Raw genomic sequence first — 22,500 nt, 5'->3', positions numbered from 1 at the left:
CGTTATGAAGATAAATTGTTTTTTCTTTTCTATTTCTTTTTTATTTTCAAATAGAAAGAAAAAATTTTTTTCAAGAAAAAAATAAAAAGAAAAAAATAAAAAAAAAGAAATGTATAAATGTTGGCTCAAGTCAAGATTACTCAATCGTTAAATCTAATCTGATATGATCTGATCTGATCTGATCTGATCTGATCTGATGATAGATAATCTAATGGCTAATTATTACAAACGACATTGGATTAGAAGCTATTGGTTATCAATAAAATCAATTGTATGTGGAAGGAGAAGGCTAACGTGAAACGTATACAATCTCTATAGAGATCTATCGTTAATGCAACAGTATTATAGTGGAATTATAGTTATATATGTCTATATATATATATATATATATATATATATATATATATATATGTATGTATGTATATATAGTTATCACGAGTTAGTAAACATTTCGGAATAGAATAATCCGATTTTCTAGGAGCTATGTATCATTTCTCTTTAGTTCCTGGTCAATGCTTTTGATTGAATAAGTTAATCGTTGCTTGATCAGTTAACTAGAATCTCGTAGAAACTTTATCATGATGGTCTCTCTCTCTCTCTCACATTCACTCTCACACATATTCTCCCTCTCTCTCTTTAGAAAACGCCATTTTTTTCCTCGAGAAGAGGATACGACGAGTTCAGATTCGTTCGTAAGGTCGAAACGAAATCGATCCCAGAACGACGCGCACGTGCAAAAGTGCCGGAAACGTCTTTGGCTTACCGGAAGATGGCGGTGTATTTCCTTTTCATATAAATCTTATATTTTGATTATAATGAAAATGTCTATGGAATATAATCAAAATAAATGATAAATTTGTTAACTTCATAGTCATATCTTTAGTTTTCTATTAGACATAGGTCAAATGAAAATTGTAATGGGAAATAGATAGGAAGGGGCAGTACAAGAGAGAAAGAAAGAGAGAGAGAGAGAGAGAGAGAGAGAGAGAGAGAGAGAGAGAGAATGAGTGAGTGAGTGAGTGAGTGAGTGAGTGAGTGAGTGAGTGAGTGAAGAAAGGTGGAGAGAGAGAGAGAGGAAAGAAGGGAGGGAAAGAGAGAGAAAGAGAGAGAGAGAAGCCCCACGCGATCAATGTTAGAGGCTGAGAGGCGAGCTTGGGTTTCTACGGATTTTCTGGGGAACGACAAAAGCTAGTAACATTCTTCAACCATATTTCTTGTTCGTTCGATCTATCGTCTCGTAACCTATCTTATATCGAATTTTCTAGTTTCACTTTGCGTTAATATACTCAGCGATAACATTTTTACGAACAAATTTTTCCATTTTCTTCTACACGTTCTCAAATCGTTAGACGCGACACCGTAACGACTCATGCCACAGTAAGATAAAGCGTATTATCTAAGATTTGAATTTCAAAGTATATGACTTTTTAAGATATTATTTATGAAACGTACATACTAATAACATCTAGCTTAAATTGTATTTTATTTGTTCAGATAGTTTTGACTTTGATTGTAAATTCGATTATCTAAGTTGATTATTAATTAATTATAAGCGAATGTTATTTATCGAAGATAATTAATAGACGATTTTTTTTATGTCTATATAATAAAGACGACATTTTAATTCGTTAATTAGTTATTATTTTTAATATATTTTTTTCTATTTTGTTTTTTCCAAGCTAATAGTACCGTGAATTTCTAAATGCAATGTTACGAATGTTATCATTTGGATTATCATGGCTATTATTCGGGACATATCCTTTGTTTTTATCTACGATAATCTGTTATTCGATTATATCTATAAAATATAAAATATAACGTATCAATATTTCATTCATTGAAAATAATTAATAATAAATTTATATTCTGCAATACGTTAATAACAATCCTTAATATAATTGACTTTTTAAAATCCAACATGGCGTATGGTACCACAACGATCCTAACGAAAAACCTAAGAAATGTAACGAAGTGCAACCTGTTTGGAGGAATTCGTTCGAGGAAAAAAAATAAAGAAAGAAGAAAAAAAAGGAAAAAGAAAAAAAAAGAAGAAGAAGGAAAATCGATCGGCATCAAAAAGAAAGGATTCAAATGTAGAATTGTTATGAAAATGAAGGAAGAAGCGTATTGAAATAAGGGATGATATGAATGTGTCCGACGTTTATTTGTCGGGCAAGGCTCAAAGAAACGTCGATCGCTTTCGCAGGCGTCGACGAACGTGCGCAAGACTATGCTACGCGTTCGTGGCATTCATTTCATTTGCACGAGGATAGTAAGCCAGGTGCGCTTTCCGTTCGGCAATTGCGGATGCTACGCGTGTCCTTTCTCGCCCCGGGGAATATGAGGGTGTAATATGCGTCGACACGTTCCTGGCCTACGACCGAAACGAAACGTCCAATGATAAAGGTCACGAAGTCGTTCGAAATGAAAAACGATTACATCAAAAGGAATTCTAGAACGTACATTTTCTCTCTCTCTCTTTTTTCTTTTTTGATTTTTTTTTATGTATCATTCTAAGAATTTTATAAATTCTAAACTAAAAAAAATTTCGTGAAAAGCTTTTCACGCGATTCATAATTCAATAATTAATTGATAATTCAAAATAATCTATTTAAGAAAGTTAATATATACTGGTATAAATCAATTTTTTGCAAATTGTTTTGTTTTTGTTATCTTATTATGTCGTCCAATTTTCTTTTTTTTTTTTCTTTTTCTTTTTTTTATCATTCTACAGTAAATCAACTGAAACTGATGATAACTTTTCTCCTTTTGTTTCTTTCAATTAATCGATAATTAAAACTAACTTTTTAAAGAAAATAAATTCAAAATTACGATAAGCAGAACCAATATCGTCAGATATTCGTATGTAATCGACGAAAGAATAATTATGAGTATACATTTTTACTATTATTTTTTTTTTATATGTAAAATAAGCCTGGACTCGCGTAACAACAAAAATAATTTTTTGAAATGTGTCCCATTTTATTGGATTATCAGGAAATATCTTAACGATTAATCATTGTTCTAAAAATAGTCAATCTAATATAGCGATCATGTAGTACATGTATATTTATATAATTGATTGATTATGACATTTGTAGTATATGCATATTTATATAATTGATTGATTATGACATTTGTTTTCTATTTCAAGAACTGGTAATGATAATTTTGTGAAATATATAATACTATTTCGTATTTGATATCTTTTTTTATTTTTGTTTTTATCTTTGCAATAAGATTGAAAAAAAGAATAGATAAGTACTTTTTTTACTTTGTACGAAGACTGTAGTGGAATTTTTCGAGATTGAATTACGTACTATGCCGGAAGGGAAAGGGTTGAGTGTCTTTTCGTAGGACAAGCATAGGTACGGGTCGATGTACTTGTAGGGTAAACGACTAATTCGGTTAAAGCGAACGAGCGAGTTAGGTCGCGCCGGGTAAGATAAATCGATGGCCGCGCGTCTATGGTGTCCGCGTGCCGGCGCAGCTCATCGTGCGTGGGTCCTCTGACCCCTTCAAGAGAAACAAGAGACTACTCATTCACTCTCTCACTCTATAACTTTCTAACTCTCTCACTATCTCCCTATCTATTTCTATCTCTATTTCTTAGATCAGATTTTTATGATCGAATTTTTCTGTGATCTAATAGGCTTAAATTTTCTATCTTATGATTCCATGATTCTAAATTATTTCGAACATCAAAGATCATCAAAAATGTTCAGTTATATTATAGATTTTGTTAAATTCTAGATTATATTTAGAATATTAGAATTAGATCATTTTGTATTTTCGGTATTATCGAATTTTTTTTTTTACCAAATAAGGCTAAATATTATATTATCCATTTTGATTAGTTCAAAGATTCAATATTATTTATTAGTTTTTTTTTTTAGATATTAATTCAATATACTTAGATTATGTTTAGACTAGATAATTAGACATTTAATATTGAATTATTACTTCTTTTTTTATATCTTTAAAAGATCTGACTTTTGCATCATGTTTCTCGATTGTATTTTATTTCGAATATCCAATGTCATTTATTTATTTAACCAGGTATAGTTTATTAGATCCTATAATTATACTCTTGGATTAAGTAGATATAGATAGATCATCATCAATCTCTAATTTACGTACTTGTACTCGAGATTCGGGCAAGTTGATTTTCATTGCAACTTCTTCACGCATAAAAATATCGGGATACTTCGTCTTTGAGAAGAGCCCTTCGAGGATGTCGAGCTGTGCTCTCGTGAAGGTCGTTCGCTCCCTTCGTTGTTTTCTGGGATTACCTTCGACAGAAGATTCATTACGTCACTGGGAAAACTTTCTAAACTATGAAATACGAATCGTGTATTTACGAATGTAAAGTAGTAAATTTGATCCGACAATTAATTTTTCTATCATTTTCTATTATTTGTTCGAAGTTGTTGAATCATTAAACGATGATAGTTGTCGAATCATTAAAAAAAAAAGAAGTGCAACGTCAATCATTCTTGTGATGATTTTACGACGAAAAAAATTAACCTCTGAACGTTAACCATAAGTAGTTGATATAAATGAAAGTGATCTGACCTCTAGAGAAATTTGTTTCGAAATTTTATTACTTTTTATACATTATTATTATAATATATTTATTATATTATTAATATTTATTAATATTATATATTTATTATATATTTTATATATATTATTATTATTTTATACATTATTATCTATTACATTCGAAATATATTAGATTGGCCAATTAGATTGGCTAAGGAAGATGAGAATGTTTAATACTTCGATAATTTTCGATAATTTTCACTGTAAATGTCAACAATATTTATTGATTAATCCAATGAATTATTATTACCTAAAGTAAATATCATTTAATTAAATATAAAAAAATATTGAAAATATCATCGTTAATTGGTCAACCTAATGGATGACAATTTTTCACAGCACTCAGATCACTTTAACAATAAGTATATAATATTGTAGACAAAAATATTTACGATAAAAATTAGACGATGACCTTATAATATTAAAGAAACTAGAAATATAGAAATTATCTATGAATTAATTAACAAAGAATTTTTTTGGGCACTCACAGTAATATGACTCACCGGCGGGTGTACAAGCCGGATAGCCGATGGTTGAATGAAGGGCTTCGATCGGTGGCATTCCTAAAGCACTAACGTAAGGGTTGGTCTTAAGGGCACCGTAGGGCCCAGCCGCGGAAGTGCCAAATGCACTAGGACCAAATAGTTCGGAAGCTGAGGTTGTGGAGGCAGCGAGGCCTCCGAGATCGGCGCTACCGGCGCCTCCACTACAACCGGAAGTCCCGCCGAGGCTGTTCGACCACATTACCGCCCCTCGGCCCCCAGCACGACTCCCCCTCTCCTCCTCCTCTTCTTCTTCTTTCGGTCTTCCTGAAAATTCAAATTCCAAAGCGTCAGTTGATAAAAAATAAGAAAAAGAAAGAAAAAGACGACGATTTTAAGCCGACGCAACTCATAAAGATAAGAATCTCTCTCTTTCTACGTATTAGTTATCTATCTATCTATCTATCTATCTCTCTCTCTCTCTCTCTCTCTCTCTCTCTCTCTCTCTCTCTCTCTCTCTCTCTCTCTCTCTTTCTCTCTCGTTCGATGCAACCTAATTCCTGTGACGCGAAAACGCCGAAAAACGAGAATGCTAGCAACCTCAAGAGCACGACCAGCGTTTCTTAAGCCGCTCATTTTATCCTCTCCGATTACATACGCTCGAGAAGGACGTCTATCGGAGCCATCATCCTTTTCTTTCTTCTCTCTCTCTCTCTCTCTCTCTTTCTCTCTCTCTCTCTCTTTCTTTGTCTTTTAACATGTAAGAAAAAGAGAGATACAATACTTTGTCATACTTCCCTTCTTGAAACACCTTCGATGCATTTGCGAGGAAGATATCGTGTCTCTCTACGCCACACACATGTTTCGGATTAAGAGACTCTAATCGCATGATAATTAACGTCTGCCATGTCTGCAAGAAACAATTGTATGACGTCCATGGAATAGTAATTATACCGATGACATTTTCTTTTTCTTTTACTCCTCTTCTTATTCCTTTTCTTCTTGTTGTACTTCTTTTTTTTCTTTTCTTCTTTCTCTTTTTTTCTCTTTTTTCTTTTTTCTTTTTCTCGAAACCAACGAAATCTTAGAGACTCGTTTTTTAATAAAGTATTGTTCGCCGGTAACAGTGAGCACTGGTTATATTGAAGTTACATTCGAATGAAAAGGAGTTCTGGGTTTCTACCGCGAAAAGGGTCTCTTCAAAGCGATCACCCAGAACTCGTTCGAGCCTTCTCTCCCTTTGCACAAATACGGATGAAACGGTTGCGCCGCCTCACGAGTGCCACTCCACTTTTCATACTGTTTTATCCCGCTGCGCGAACGATTGGACCACTCCTCTCTCCCCATCCACCCCCTTTTCCTTCCCCTTTTTATATTTCTATTTCTAATCAAGAATTTTTTTTCCTTTTCTTTTCCATTTCTTTTCCTTTTTCTTCTTTATTACAAACTCGCAGACACGTTTTCATTTTACGATAATTTTCTTACATATATACGTGCCATTGTTATGATCGGTGGGCAATTATGTACGAAGAGATAATTGTGGATAAAATGTAATATATAGTTGTTATCTATATATCATTTAATCATGATCATTGGAAAAGTGATTGTCTCGAAATGTTAATGGATAAAAACGTAATACGGTTTTAGATTTATTTGGTGAGTCGTGAACGACGATTGATATCATCCATTTCGAGAAAATTCGAATTCTTATTTAATTTTTATTGAAATTGTTGAATAATTGATTGACTTTGACGATCCGATGAATAATGGTTAAATTCGCTCATTAGACGTTTTCAAACAATTGTTAAACATAAAAAATGAATCGATCGGTTTTTCAAACGATAAAATGGTCCTTCAAGAATAATTCAACATTTTCCAATAATTATGATTAATTCGTTCTATTTGATTTTTCTCTAACAACGATTCGAAATGCATTTCTGTTAATAATAAAAAAGAAAAGATAAAAAAGAAAATCTTTTTACGATTATGTTATTATTATTTGTTCGAACATTAAATTTTATCCTCGAACTGTAATATTTCAATTTTATTAGTGTACCTCTCGTAAAAATGAAAAAGGAAAAGTATATAATGAGACATAAGAATATATTTAAAACAAAAAAAGAGAAAATAAAATATAACTTGTTCGTACCAACGTATAAATTTCCACGAAGCAACGAAAGAGAATAGAGAAACCTTAGCGATAGATAGGAGTCCTAGCAGCACTCTCTTTAGAATTCTGTGCCGAGCACGAGATGTAATGAAAAAAATCGAAGGGCTGAGAAAGAGGAGGAGGATGAGGAAAAGGAGGAGGCGGAGGAGGAGGAGGAGGAGTAAAAGGGGTGGTTTCACAGTCAACCGTGTTCTCTGTCTTTCTCTCTTTTTATCTCTGTGCACTTCAGCACGCAGAACAATGCACTTGTTACAGAACCGACAAGTGTGGAGAAAATGCCCAAGTCACCACTCGATTGGACTACGAGTGTACTCGAGGTAGTCTACTACTATTCGAGGGGGTCCGAGGGGTAAAGAGAAAGAGAAAGAACTTTTTCCGCCCTCGAGCACCTTCAACATTCACTCTCCCTCCACTTAACGAAACCATCTAGTGCTCGTTGCAAACCTCACCCTCATTTTGTCCTTCAAGAGTCCTGTTCTATTGCAAACACTTTGCGTTACGAATCGACGACAGACATATACCAGCCCGTTGTTCCTAATAACTATTAAATCCCAGTTATTACTTGTCCCACGAGAATAATAAAACATAAAGAAAGTAATACAAATAGAGGTAAGTGAAAGTACAGACCTTATCTCCTAGCCGAAGAGTTCGACTTATCTAAACCATATATCCTGTAAATACAAAACAATTCTTTGATAATAAACTTTTTTCTTTTACCCATTTATAAGACTGTTCGAAAAATAGTTAATTTTATAAATTATTCAACTGGCTGGCTATATTTTTCTATTCTCAGGTCGGTTCTTACGTCAATGAAGATATATATATATATATATATTATTTCTGAGCTTTTTATAATTTTCTAATATTAATAGAATATTTATATTGATAAGGATAAATTTTCTATTTAAACATTTCTGTATCTATTATATACCTATATATATATATATATATATATATATATATATATATATATATATGCCTGTATTAATTATATATAGTATATATTGTATATATATATATATTATAATATACTATACATATATACATATAAAGTATATATTGAAGTACAAGAGAGGAAGAGCGAAGTTAGTCGTAGCTATCGTAGGAAGTTAAGTTCTGGTTGGCATTGTTTCGAGAAGTGTTTGCACACAAGCGCATTGTTTCTCGAGTGGTTCCTCTCTCGTGTTCGTCTATGGCACAATGGACGTTCGCGTAGACCTCGATGGTTCGTTTTCGTCGTCTGCAATGTTTCGAGAGCCACTGGCCCCGTCTACCATTTCTTGTCCACGTTCTCTTCCACGTAGATAGATATACAACGCACATATACGTATTCGTACCTATCTGCGAATACATAAAACGATCTAGGTAGAGTAGCTTTACAAGTATTCACCAACAAGAAAAGGCATAAGTTGGTACTCATCAAACGAACGAAGCATTATTAAATCGCGGACGAATGAAATTCGTTTACACGTCGATGAATCGTCGATGAACAATAGAAATATATATATAATATATATATCGATTGGATATATTTTATTATCGATAGAGAATTTTGTTTCTATGATTTTTCTTCTATCGTATATGTCGATAAACGATTATAACATGATTTATTAAAATATATTCCTTTTAAAGGGTTATAGATAAAAACTATTTCTTCTTCTACTTCTTCTTCTTCTTCTTCTTTCTTCTTTCTTTTTTTTTCTATTTCTCTTTTCATTTTACACAAGAAAATTTCGATCAAACAGAAGAAACTCATTTTGCCATCTTTGAGTCACGATGCAATTGCATATCTAATGCGTACGATATAATCCTCTTATCGGATTATATCAGGGAAAGAAAGAGAGATACAGAGAAAAAAAAGTTGGTAGATTAATATCGCGGGCTATAACAAAGATCCAATTTGCTTAATACCGAGGGCAAGAGGTTCGCGAGATACTTAGGAGGCGCATCAAAGCGATAACGATTTGAGTCTGCCCGATATCGAGGCTGAAAGTTTACGAGTCGTGATGCCTGGATTAACAAAGTCTCTTCTCTATCTTTCTTTCACTCTCTCTCTCTCTCTCTCTCTCTCTCTCTCTATATATATATATATATATATATATATATATATATATATATAAATAATATATATGTACCTGTATATGTATATGTAGCTATCAATATATCACAATACGTAGCGAATTTTAAGAGGGAATTCAATTTCTTACTATCATCAAATTCAATTTCTTGTCGTCATTAATAAGAAACTTTAATAATATCTTGTTAAAATTACTGAAGTTCTTTCGATTAAATTGTTTTCTTTTCTCTTTTTTTTTCATATCTTCTCCTTCGATTTGGTTAATATTTTTAAGTAGGTATATTTATGTACAGATCTATCTCTTTCTTTTTTAATTCTTTTTTGACTTTTTCCCTAGCATATCTTCATTTTTTTTTCTCATGAAATCAATATACGTCTACAACGATTAAATGAAGTACGTGTATATATTTATATTTTTATCTATCTATTCTTTTCTTTCTCATTTCTGGTTCATTTCTTTTTTTTTTTATTTATTTTAAGTACGTCTACATTTTTTGTTTCCAGTATATGCAAGAACATTTAAATAAAGTATATATTTACGTCTATCTCTTTATCTCTCTCTCTCTCTCTCTCTCTTACATCTTTTTAATTTGCCCATGATGTACACACACACATACATACATGTACGCACGAACGCCCATACATACATACACATCTTTAAATATTAATATAATAAACTTTTAAATAAATAATATTTAAATAATATATATTTATTAATCTATGTCTTTCTGACACATGCTTCGTATTTTTCTAATTTATCCTAAATATATTTCCAATTTTGTCTTTAGTATATCTAAGGACTAACTAAAATTAAATTAAACTATCTATATATTTATATCTATGTATCATTCTCCTCTCTCTCTCTCTCTCTCTCTCTCTCTCTCTCTCTCTCTCTCTCTCTCTCTCTCTCTCTCTCTCTCTCTTTCTCTCTCTCCTTATTCATCTTTTCTACTTTCCAATTATTCCAATATCTACAAACAAACGTTTAAAAAAAAACAAAAAAATATTTATCCATCTATCTTTCTATTTCTAACTTAATTTTTTTTGCATCTCTACGAATACGTAAATGCAAGAAAAGAAAAAATTATATATATATATATATATATATATATATATATATATATATATATTCCGTATAGTTATTCATTTCTTTCTTTCTGTTTTTCTTTCTTTCTTTCTTTCTTCCTTTCTTTCCTCCTTTCTTTCTTCCTTTCTTTCTTCCTTTCTTTCTTCCTTTCTTCCTTCCATCCTTTCTTTTTTTCTTTTTCCTTTCTCTCTCTCTCTCTCTTTTTCTTTTTCTTTTACAGTCTTCCTTCATTTTCTTTTTGACAAAACGAAACTCGTACAAGGAATGTGCCCGTTAGCGCGCGAGCGTACTATACTCGCGGCAGTGCGCGCGAAGAATACCTGCTTAAGGGATGGTAGCCATGCGTACCAAGTCGTGTACGGGTAGCAAACGATTCCTCGAAGAGTCGCATTCAATGCAATTTAGCCCCGGGGACGCGTCGTTGTTGCGCGTTCATTGAGCGTAAAACTTAATTCCCGTGGAAATTCTGTGAGGTACACCTTATATACAAGTATATATATATATATATATATATATATATATATATATATATACATACATATATATACACATATATATACACATATATATACACCTTATTCTCCTTCGCTAGTTAGTTTTTATTCCACTACGAAGAAAAGATTCCTTTCTTCTTTCTTTCTCTTTCTCTCTCTCTCTCTCTCTTTTTCTTTTTCTTTCTTTCTTTTCTCATCTCGAAAGAGATGAACCTTCGTTCCAACCCTCTTTTTCCATTTTTGCCATTTTTTTTCCTCGCTCTCATTTCTTTTCTTCCTTCCTTTCATTTCACGCACGCCGATGCTCGACGTTACACGTTTAAAGCCAATTTGTAGAATAAAACTATGTACTTAGATATATATATATATATATATATATATATATATATACTCTCTTCTTAACTTGAACGCACCATCACCATTATCACAACCATCACTAGGATCAATAGCTACGTTGGTGGTCACGTCGATCCGTTCCACTCACTCCGCCCATCGAGATCCATCACGATCTCTCGAAAGATACGAAAGCAACGAAATACAACCCCTCGAAAAGAAGACACTTCCGGATACTTTCATCCTACTTGATCCTTATAAAGCATACTTATCTCCTTGTTGTTGTTATTGTTATTGTTGTTATTATTGTTATTGTTGTTATTATTGTTGAAATATGACTTTGAAATAAATGATATTAGATGATCAGTAATGATATGATCATTTAGATAAAATAATCATTATAATGATTAAATATATAGTTTAGATCGTTATCATATTTTCTTCGGGAAATTTCAAAAATCGATTAGCTTGGAAATCCGTAAAAATCGGGCTATCGAGTAACGCTTAATCTTCGTCCTTGGTCGATCCAGCACGAAGTCCAACACTCGCCGTTGGAAGCCTTGGAAATACTCTTTTCTTCTTCGACGTTCGGCTTCCGATGGCCGTTCGATTCCGATGTGATCAAACTATGTTTCTCTAGTTTCCACGAACCTGAGAATTTTTCGTAGTATCTATCATTTAAATTCTCCTATCACAATTAGCCTTCTTTAAAAAAGAACATGATTTCTTTCATTAATTTATTAATATTTATTTTTATATATTTTGTTTCATCATATTCGGAACGAAAGTCTCGATATTCGTCGATTCATCATTTTTTTTTTTTTTTTTTTTTTTTTTTTAATTTGCTATGTCATATAATCAGAATCTTCTTCAATATGTCCAATCGTAATTAGATCGTACTTTCAGAATCTTCATTTTTCTCAGGATTCTTCAAAATCTTCTTTAATTTGCTATTATACCATACCTAAAATATATTCTTCTTGAAAATATATGATTGAATATCATTATCTTTTCTTATTATCCAATCACATCAACCACGAACATGTCTTCTCTTTAGGAATTTTCATTTCTTCTTCCTCCTTCATTTTTCCCCCTCTTTTTTTTCTTATTTTCAATTTGTTACATCCAAACCAACTCGACCGCAGTTCTCTTTAGTAAAACGTCCACTTCGTCTCCATTTCCTTCAAGTTTCCATCCACATTAGTTCTCTCATTCAGCACCCGTTTTTCCTCCAGCATAGCCAAGGATCTTTGTCATCCTTGAGTCGCGATTCTGAACGAAAGCAATTCTTCGCGAAAGACACTATCATTCTCGCGCGCGATAAATGCGATATATATTCGTTCTACCTAAACGTTTCGAAGAGAATCTCTGACGTCGGATACGAAATCTCGGGACGGACTACTAGGATCCGAAACGTCTCTCTCTATCTCTGCTTGTCTCTCTCTCTCGAAGAGGACATTCCACCGCGTATAGACGAACGAGAAGGTCCTCCTCGTGGAAGGCGGACCTAAACCTGGAGGGAGACTCGAGCCAAGAAGATTACCGTAAGCAGATTATTTCCGTGGAAATCCTGCTGCTGGCCAACTACTATCTCGGCACGTTGGCGGTTGCTTCCTATACTACGAACGTTTCTCGTATCTTTCGTCGACTCGATAAAACGTCGTTAAAACGAAATTAAAAGAATAAGTATATGTCATCGATCAAATATTATACGTAAAACAGAGTTCTATTCCAATTGATGTCATTTAATTTTCTGTTATCATTATTCATAACGTTAACGACAATTACGGCTAGCTACGATATGAATGAAACTTATGCGAAACGATTATCAAAACGAATAGTCACATTTCTTTCTTACTTGTTGATTATTTTCTTCGAATTCGCATCGTTCGTTCTATTTTTATATCACAAAATTTTCTACTGATTGTCCCCAGGAATTGCGTGCATATATATATATATATATATATATATATATTCTCCGTTTCAGTCGGATGAAAGCTTTACAGCTCGCCGATTAAACGTCGCAGTTTTCGATGTAGGTATTCGTTTGCCGCAGTACCCGATTTCAATTGGTTCGGATGGCTGGATCTCTCCCTCTTCTTTCACCATCTCTCTCTCTCTCTCTCTTTCTGTTTCTCTTTATTTAGTTCCACAGTTTCCTTTTCCCCGTTTACATTACGAAATGTAATCGTGGAGAAAGAAAATTGACAAACAATTATCGTTTATTGTCGAAGAATAAAATGAAAGAAATAAAACAAATAATAGAATAAAATAGATAGGAGAGAGAGAGAGAGAGAGAGAGAATATAAATTGAAGAATTCTTCATTCTAATATCTTGCTAAATATGAATTTTCTTTATCATTATTTCGAATTGTCATATACACGTAATGTTGCGAAGATACTTTAAATTTATAATTAAAAAATTTTTTAAAGCGCATTTAAACGATAACATAATCTGAACGATATAATCGCACCTTAGTATCACTTTAAGTTCGATTAGGATAAACGACAGAGAAAAGGAAACGAAGTTTAAAATGACAAGGTTATCGTCACCGATTATTACCATAACATGAAACAATTTCGCACTAATACAACATGATTACTAACGTTATTACTTTTAACCGTAACATCTAAACTACACGTGACACACGTGTTGAACACTTTTTGATACGATGATTCACACAACTTGAACTGAACAACATTTAAATGGAATCTAAAACGGTATAGTTCATAAAGAAAAAAAAGAAAAGAAAAAAAATTAAGAAACTCGGTTGATTTATTCACTATGACATTGTCATTTGTCGAGGTCGAAAGGATAACGAACAATTTCCTTTCTTAGAAGATATTAGTAGCACATAGATAACCGTTGTCACGGTTAAATTCTTTCTCACAAGTGTCGGTGCACGGAAGCCAGGGTCGACGTTACGAAACGCGTTCGATCGATAAACCGCACGAAGAGAAAATTCCTTCCTCTCTCTCTCTCTCTCTCTCTCTCTCTCTCATTCTATCTATCTATCTCTATCTTTCTCTCACCTTTACTTATATTTAACGTCTTTATTGTATCACGATTGAATCATTATCTGTCATCATCGAGGAAAACTAAATAATTTGCTCTCCCACTTCTTCAAAAAAAAAAAAGGAAAGAGAGAAAGAAAAAAAGATATTTTGTATTTTCTATAAACATGGTTCAATCACCTCTATTGTGTCATCAATATAATAACTTCTGTCTCATTTAATCTTTCGTCAGATGGAATTAGAGAGAAAGAGAGAGAAAGAGAGAGAGAGAGAGAGAGAGAGAAAATAAATAAATAGATATCTATCTCTACTTACCCAGAGTGGTTCGCCGTAATCGGCAGTTACGAAACCGATGAAACGTCAAAAATCCTTTTCTTCTTTTGCTTCTTTTGCTTCTTTTGCTTCTTTTGCTTCTCCTTCTTCTTCTCCTTCTTGTTGCTAATCCACTAAAGAAAGACTTAGAAGAGTGTGTCGTCCAAAGAGGAGTCCGATGACGAAGGGGGCTTTAAGTTAAATCAGTGCACGTAGCACACCGTCTTGTCTTCTTTTCTTCGTGTTCGTGCTGTCGATCGCTGAACGGAAAGGGACAAAGTTAGGTGTTTTCGATCGACAACTCACAGCACACACGCTTGCCTTTACTCTGGCCGGCCACCACGACGTTTCGCACCAGCCGAAACGCAACCGACGGAGGAGAGTAGAACGTGTGAGAATGAGAGAGAGAGAGCGAGAGAGAAAGAAAGAGAAAGATAGAGATAGAGAAAGTTAAAGGGAGAAAGAGAGGGCGCGTCGGAGGCGGGGTAGTAGGGGGAGGGGGCGTGCGTGCGGCCAGGACGGTCGAAGTGAGATGGAACGACCGAGTGCCTGGATATATACACCGATAATGACTATTCTATTCCCTAATCCTGGTCCGTGCGATTGGTTGCTCTTCTCTATCTACTTCTCTCTCTCTGTCTCTCTCTCTCTCTCTCTCCCTTTATTTATCTATCTATCTATCTATCCATCTATCTATATCTCTCTCGCTCTCTTTCTCTCTTAGACGTATACAGCAATGACGAGCCGTCTCTGGAACAAGCCACGTTAGACGAAGCTAGCTACAGATGAACAAGAATAGAGAGATAGAGATAGTTAAAGATAGAGATAGATATAGAGAAGATAGGAAGAGAGAGACAGAGATATCACCAGGAGCAGATATTATAGGTGCACTATCCATGTGTATGTGTATGTTGTGTATGCTATGCATATATACGTATGTATGTATGAGCATATGTGTGTGTGTGTGTGTGTGTGTGAGAAAGAGAGAGGAGAAGAGAACCTGGCTAAACTTTTCACGAGAACTTTAGTTGTTACGGATCGCTCTCTTGGTCGAGGGGTTATGGGCGCGAACGTACGAACGAGTGAGAGACAGAGAGAGAAAGAAGCATTGTGAAGGAGAACGAGAAGAGAGGAGAAAAGAGGGGAGTATGCGCGCGTCCTCCGTGAACGTAGTGGGGACCAGCATCGAGCGCTGGTGGGGCTCAACTGAGACGTCGCGTGGTGGGAGACTCACTGTACTTGCTTTCGGTTGGCGTGCCGATATGGTGGGGATTAGATAGCCAACGGAGTGAGGGTAACCCCACTAAAAACAGACCTACTACGTTGCCACGTTCGTTCATGGCACGGCTTGGGGCCGTTCCTGGCGATGTTGAGCGATATAGTGGGGAACCAATCACGTTTTACGAATCGTCCGGCGACGTTAACGAAAATATATTTTCTCTACCTTCGAGCTTGTTGTCTCCTGTCGTACCATTCCTTTTATATCTTGCGTTATGTTTCTGTCTCTCTCTCTTTCTCTCTCTCTTTCTCTCTCTCTCTTTCTTTCTCTCTCTCTCTCTTCCTCTCTTTCTCTCTCTCTCTCTCTCTCTCTCTCTCTCACTTTCTCTCTATTCATTTTTCTTCCTACTTCATCGTCCTACGCGGAATAGATCGCGAGAAAATGGGCGAACATAACTTGCTATTTTCAAATATTTTTCACCGATAGTCCTGAATAAGTATTTCCTTTCCCATGGATGACGATAATGGCGTAGGAAAGATGCGACGATTGTTTTGTTCGCGGGAGAGAATCGTAATATCGTGCCGATGATGTCCCTTGAAATTGATATCATCTATCGGTGAGGGAAAGGAAAGGAGGGGTATTAAACAGGTTCCTTTAATGTTATCTTATTTAAGCGAGGAAATTGGAATTAAATGAGGAAGTAGATAAATAATGTATCGAAATAATTGAAAATAGATCTCGTTAATTATATTTACTTTCTTCAAGTTTACCATTTTATTGATCTCATTTTGTTAATACGTTCTCCTCTTCCTGTTTTTCCTCTATTTTCATTTTCTTTTCTCCCCTTATTTTGCTTTTTCTTTCTTTCAAATTTTTTTTTCTTCTTTCTTTTTTCTTTTTTATTTGATGGACCGATCATCCCTTTCTTTTGATACACTCTGTAGTCAGGTGATAGCTAGGTACCCCGCTTCGTATACCCGCATCATAGCAATTTAACTTGCTCACGTGCGAGCGGTTAATGCTCTTACGGGATTTCGAAAAGATCAGCCAGCATTACTACGCTATTAGCGTAACTAAAACCGGCTTGCTTCCATAAACCTGTACTAACATGTAGCTACTTTATTCACGGGCGGCCCATTCATGAAACTCTTAGCCAATTTTCCTCATTGACCGATTGACGCGAGTATAGGATCCACGCAACGGTTCATCAATTTACGTTTCTTCCACGTTAATGAAGCGATACAAATCTCTAAAGTACTTTCATAGGTATAAACTGACTTCTCTGAATGTTACTTATCTAGGAATGGATATATAAATAATTAAAATACATTTATTTGATATCCTGGTAGCCAAGAATAATCTAACATATAATCTAATTTATAAGTATTCTATCTATCTATCTATCTTAAATGAGACAAATATCCAGTTCAATTAACGACGATTTATTTTTATTGAAAATTATTAAGAAATTTTTTTTTTGTTCTCACTTAGACGTTATCTTCCGGTTATTAACTTGATTGTACAATCATTCATGTATAATCATTGTTTACTATCTCGTATATATAAGACACCACACCGGTTTCAATTAGTGTTACTCCGTAATCGAACGATGCTCATTATACATGCTCGTCATCGGATAAAATAAACTTTTAAAGTGCCAAGATTATTGCCTCTGATACGTGTCAGAACTTTCTTAAAGTTCCTTTTTTTATTCTTCTCCTCTTTTTTATCTTAACCTCCGCTTCGTCCCTACTCTCCCATTTATTTCAACTTTATTCCTTCGCTTATAACAGTTATTAACGTTTCAATTTTCAACGACGATCGGTTACTCGTCAATGGCCATTAAAAGATTGATATAAATATTTCAAGTATCATACTTATGTTTTAACATCAATTTATTTTCCCCTACCGTTCCCCGATATTTACAGGAAACATGGATAAATCCTGAAATTATCGCGAAAATGAAAAAAGGAAAGAAAAAACAAAGAATAAAAAATCTTTATAACGTTTCCGAGTATTGATGGTAATGGTGTGAGGAGGAGGAGGGTGGTATTTCTCGTTCGGCATTTGGCATTTGATTAAATGATAATAATAACAACGTGGGTAGGTAGATAGATGGGTACCTACCTAAATTAACCAATGATCGATATAATCATTTTGTTGAGAGAATTAAAACGAATTCAGAAATCGTATCGATATTCTCTGCCACCTATCCACGTATTCATTTTATTTTATCAAGCAGGACATGGATAATACCGTTGATGAACAAAAAAATAAAAGATAGAAAAAAAAAAAGGAACAGGGTGCACATGTATACAACCGTGCGTATCGTACACAAACATACACAATCGAAGGTTGTTATCTACATATCTACTACCTATTAATAAACTAAACGATCAATAATCAAATATACCTACCTATCTACCTGTATCTTTTAACATATACCTATCTATTCACTTAATTAGTTCGTCGACAAAAGCTAAACTAATTACGAAAATAACAATGATCCATTTAGAACATGATCGAAACGATGATTTAACATTAAACACGAGACAAGAGAATGTTTCGAGTATCGTTGAAAAGATCTCTGTGATCTTTTCTTACCAAGACTTAAAGACGATACTCTTTCTCTTTCTCTCTCTCTCTCTCTCTCTCTCCCTCTCTCTTTCTTTTTTTCTCTCTCTCTCTCTCCCTCTCTCTCTCTCTCTCTCTCTCTCTCTCTCTCTTTCTCTCTCTCTCTCTCTCTCTCTCTCTCTTTCTCTCTCTTCCTTTTTCTCTCGTTAAACGATCGATGAGAAGCAGCACGTCCCATACACCGCGAAAGCGCATTCGTCCGGGAGCTTAAAATGCTCCGGGTTTTATATAGAATGTAGTTCATGCTCATCATCCCGCAGATCAGCCGGCTGAGCCGTTCGACAAACTGTTCGAACAAAAAGTACTAAAAAAAAAGAGACAACTCGGTGCAAATAACCTTTGCTGCGTTTCATCCTTCGTCCCTTTCTTTCCATCTCTCTTTCTCTCTCTTTCTCTCTATCTATCTATCTATCTGTCTCTATTCATCTATATACATATATATCTCTTTCTCTCTTTCTGTTTTCGCGTTATCTCTATTTCTCTTCAAAGCATAGGTACTTACCTACCTCGTGTTGTGTATATATATATATATATATATATAGTATATAATATACACACACACACATATACATACATATATATCTACATCTCTCTCTCTATCTCTCTATCTATCTATCTATCTATCTTTCTTCATGTTTCCATCTCCCTTCTTCGTTCCTTACCGCGTAGGGCAAGGCTCATTGATGAAGAGAGAACGGAATTTGAAACTGAGGCAAGCCGCTTACGAAGCTTTCGCGTAAATCACCGGTGAAAGTCACCGTCGAGTTACCAAGTCAATGAATTACCAACCACGACGAGCGAGTAGTACCTACCTACCCACCTACCTACACCGAGGTCACACGCGTCTCCGAGTTAATCGTGACTACTCCATTCCCTTATTCGATCGACAGAAAAGAATTCATCCCTTATGATTCTTTTTTCTTTTTTTTTTTCTTTCTCTTTTGAAATCAAGTACCTATATAACTATCTAATTATCATTCAAAGATTAAGAACATATAAAATTGAATATCGAGTGACATTTGCGAAACACTATATATATATATTTACATCGTTTTATTTATTGTTTATCGATTTGTTTAATTAACTTTTTAATATATTAAAGAATAATGATATTAATAATAATGATAATAATAATAATAATAATAAATATATATAGATATATGAATATTGAATATATCTTTAATTTGTCATTATGATTCAATTTGATTTTTAACAGATAACAATGAAATAGAATGAAATGATCAAATAAATGATAATATAAATGAATTATTAAATAATGATAATATACGTATAGAATGATAATGTAATATAAATAATTAAAAAGAATATTTATTATCTATTTATTTACACTCTATTTTTTATTACCTAATATTATTACCTATTATTATTACCTATTATTATTATTATTATTATTATTATTATTATTATTATTATTGTTATTATTATTATTATTATTATTATTATTATTATTATTATTATTATTATTATTATTATTATTATTATTATTATTATTATTATTATTATTATTATTATTGTTGTTGTTGTTGTTGCTGTTGTTGTTGTTGCTGTTGTTGTTGTTGTTGTTGTTGTTGTTGTTGTTGTTGTTGTTGTTGTTGTTGTTGTTGTTGTTGTTGTTGTTGTTGTTGTTGTTGTTGTTGTTGTTGTTATTAATCACATTTGAAACGTTTTATATTGATATTTTCTTTTTTTTATCTGTGCATTTCTATTACCACCTTGTATATTCAAGTTGAAATGAAACGATAGAATCTCGATACGATTACAATCGACGAAAGGACTACCGTTCGATCTACCGATTCATTCGAGGTAATACAAATTCGATCGACTACATCGACACGATTCGAACTCCATTCGAGGTATTATACGTCTGAGAAATCCTCCTTACTGCTTACCGTGACAACGAATGTCATTGATAATGATTGATCACGTTACTTTAGATGGAATCACGAGAGAGAGAGAGAGAGAGAGAGAGAGAGAGAGAGAGAGAGAGAGAGAGAGAGAGAGAAAGAGAGAGAGAGAGAGAGAGGGAGAGAGAGAGAAAAAGAGAAAGAGAGAGAGAGAGAGAGAGAGAGGTGGCAAGGGGAATTTGAACGGGCCAGAATCTACAATCGTACATCGAGTTATTCTTTTCTAAAAAAGTTTTGCCGGTCATCTCGAACCAATCCCTACGGGAATCCAAAGAAAACTCGCGAGAAGAAATTTCTTTGCTCTACAGGTGTGTGATATTTTTCAAGTTTTTCAAGAGAAAAAAAAGAGAGAGAGAAAAAAGGAGGGGAGATCAAATATAATTTTGACATACATTTTGTATCATGCTCCATTGATACTATCGATTGCATTATCATTGTACTTCTATGGGATATCGTGGGCCTTAAATTTTTCAATTTGATTTTTAGATCTTTAGTTTTAATTCTGACATTTTTTATTTTATTTTTTAATCTTATAACTTAGCAGCTAATTTTTGATATTTATGATTTCCTTTTGGATCTTTTTTATTTAGATCTAATTTTTAATATTTCTATCCTTTTGAATCTAATTGTTTGATTTAATTCGAATTGGTTTTAACGAATATCTTAACGAATATCAATTGTATTGGAAATTAAATAATTATAAAAGTACAACCATCAAGTATCTTTGGTTCTGTTAAATAAATAAAATTAGAAAAAAGAAAAGAAGAGAAAAAAACAAATACAAACATTTTGGACCTGTTTCATGAGACATAATAAATCTTTAAAAAATAACAATTCGTTGCAATAAAAAAAAAAAGAAAACAAAAAAAAGAAAAATCTATCGATTTTAAAGGGATAATAGAACGACTTTCTCGCGTGTATAATTCGATATGTCCCAGACAATAGTGGACACTCCACGTGGGCTCCCGTGGTGGGCCCAATCCAACAAGCCATTCACGTAATTCTGCAGCGTAATACTCGCGGGACCGACGAAGATATCGATCTCGCGTGTGCAGTCAATAACGAGATTGACTCCCGACGGTCACTCAGTTACACCGTCATCGCTTTACCACGAATTTTATTCACCTTGTCAAAACAGACGAGTCAAGAATCTCGATCATTTCCAGTTATGGGTGAGTGAAAATCCTTTGAAATCTAATAAAAAACCATGACGAATGTCGCTAGAGGAGCTGGCTTTATGGTCTATTCATGGTCGATAGAATAAATTCAAATGACATATTTGCTGTTGACAATGGACATTTAAATACTTAAGATTTAAGACAATAAATTTATATAAATGTTATATTGATATAGGTATAAACAATTTAAAAAAAAAAAAAAAAAACAAAGAAAACAGAAACATTTTTTAATCTGACATAAAGTGTATGATTTGAAAGACAATTGAATAATTAAAATCTAAAGCTTTTGATAATATTGATATACTTAAAATAGTTGCACATAAATATTGTCATTATTTTGACATTAGAAATCTAATCTGTAAAGTTTATATATATTTATAAAGTATTAGGGGGACCGGAAAGTAATATTGTTTCTGCGCATGTCGATATTTGATTGTGATTAAAAATAAAAACTTGTTAAAAATTTATTCGTTTGAATTTAATTTAAGAAAGCGATATTACTTTCCGGTCCCCCTAATATCTATTTTTCCTTTCGATTATTACAAGAAAGATCTATGAAGGATTTTTTTTGTTGAAAAAAAATTTTTTTTTTTTTCAATACAATATTATACAATTAATGACGATTTATAAAAGCTAATTAATTCAGTTAAACGCATTTTATAATTTTTAATATTCAAATATTTATTATTATCGTCATCTATTTAATCATTATTTTAATTCAACAAACGTAAAAGATATCTTTAAGATATATATACACCTTCGAATTTCAAAATCATTTTATGTACGATTAATCTAATAATATAGATATTTATCGCTACGTATCTATTTTATCTGTTGATAATTCTTCAATCATATCAAATAATTTCATTTACATATGTAGATACAGATAACTGAATTATCAAAATAAGTAATAAAATAATTCTAATTTATTTGTAACTCAGTTATTATTTCCATGTTTAAATTTATCCA

At 33.3% G+C, this 22,500-nt stretch overlaps 1 protein-coding gene and 1 long non-coding RNA gene across 6 annotated transcripts in view; one reads left to right on the top strand and one right to left on the bottom strand.

The window, feature by feature from the left end:
• Nucleotides 1–15,771, bottom strand: part of LOC124427856 (homeobox protein OTX2-B-like) — a 17,789-nt gene extending 2,018 nt beyond the window's left edge. Inside the window, exons 1-4 of one of the 5 annotated variants that reach the window (XM_046971230.1) lie at nt 15,576–15,771; nt 14,579–15,354; nt 5,094–5,414; nt 4,141–4,292 (exon numbers count right to left, since the gene is read on the bottom strand). In XM_046971230.1, the coding sequence (XP_046827186.1) occupies nt 4,141–4,292; nt 5,094–5,349 (408 nt within the window). In that variant the 5' untranslated portion in view covers nt 5,350–5,414; nt 14,579–15,354; nt 15,576–15,771. The other 4 variants (XM_046971231.1, XM_046971233.1, XM_046971229.1 and 1 more) reach the window with 4 other exon arrangements.
• LOC124427859 overlaps nt 1–22,500 on the top strand; it is a 41,531-nt gene that overhangs the window by 4,925 nt on the left and 14,106 nt on the right. The gene's annotated exons all lie outside the window — the stretch shown is intronic.

This window comes from Vespa crabro, chromosome 11, assembly GCF_910589235.1.
Source record: "Vespa crabro chromosome 11, iyVesCrab1.2, whole genome shotgun sequence".
Lineage (NCBI taxonomy): Eukaryota > Metazoa > Arthropoda > Insecta > Hymenoptera > Vespidae > Vespa > Vespa crabro.
The sequence above is the reverse complement of the archived record's forward strand: the minus strand, read 5'-3'. Positions and strand labels throughout refer to the sequence as shown.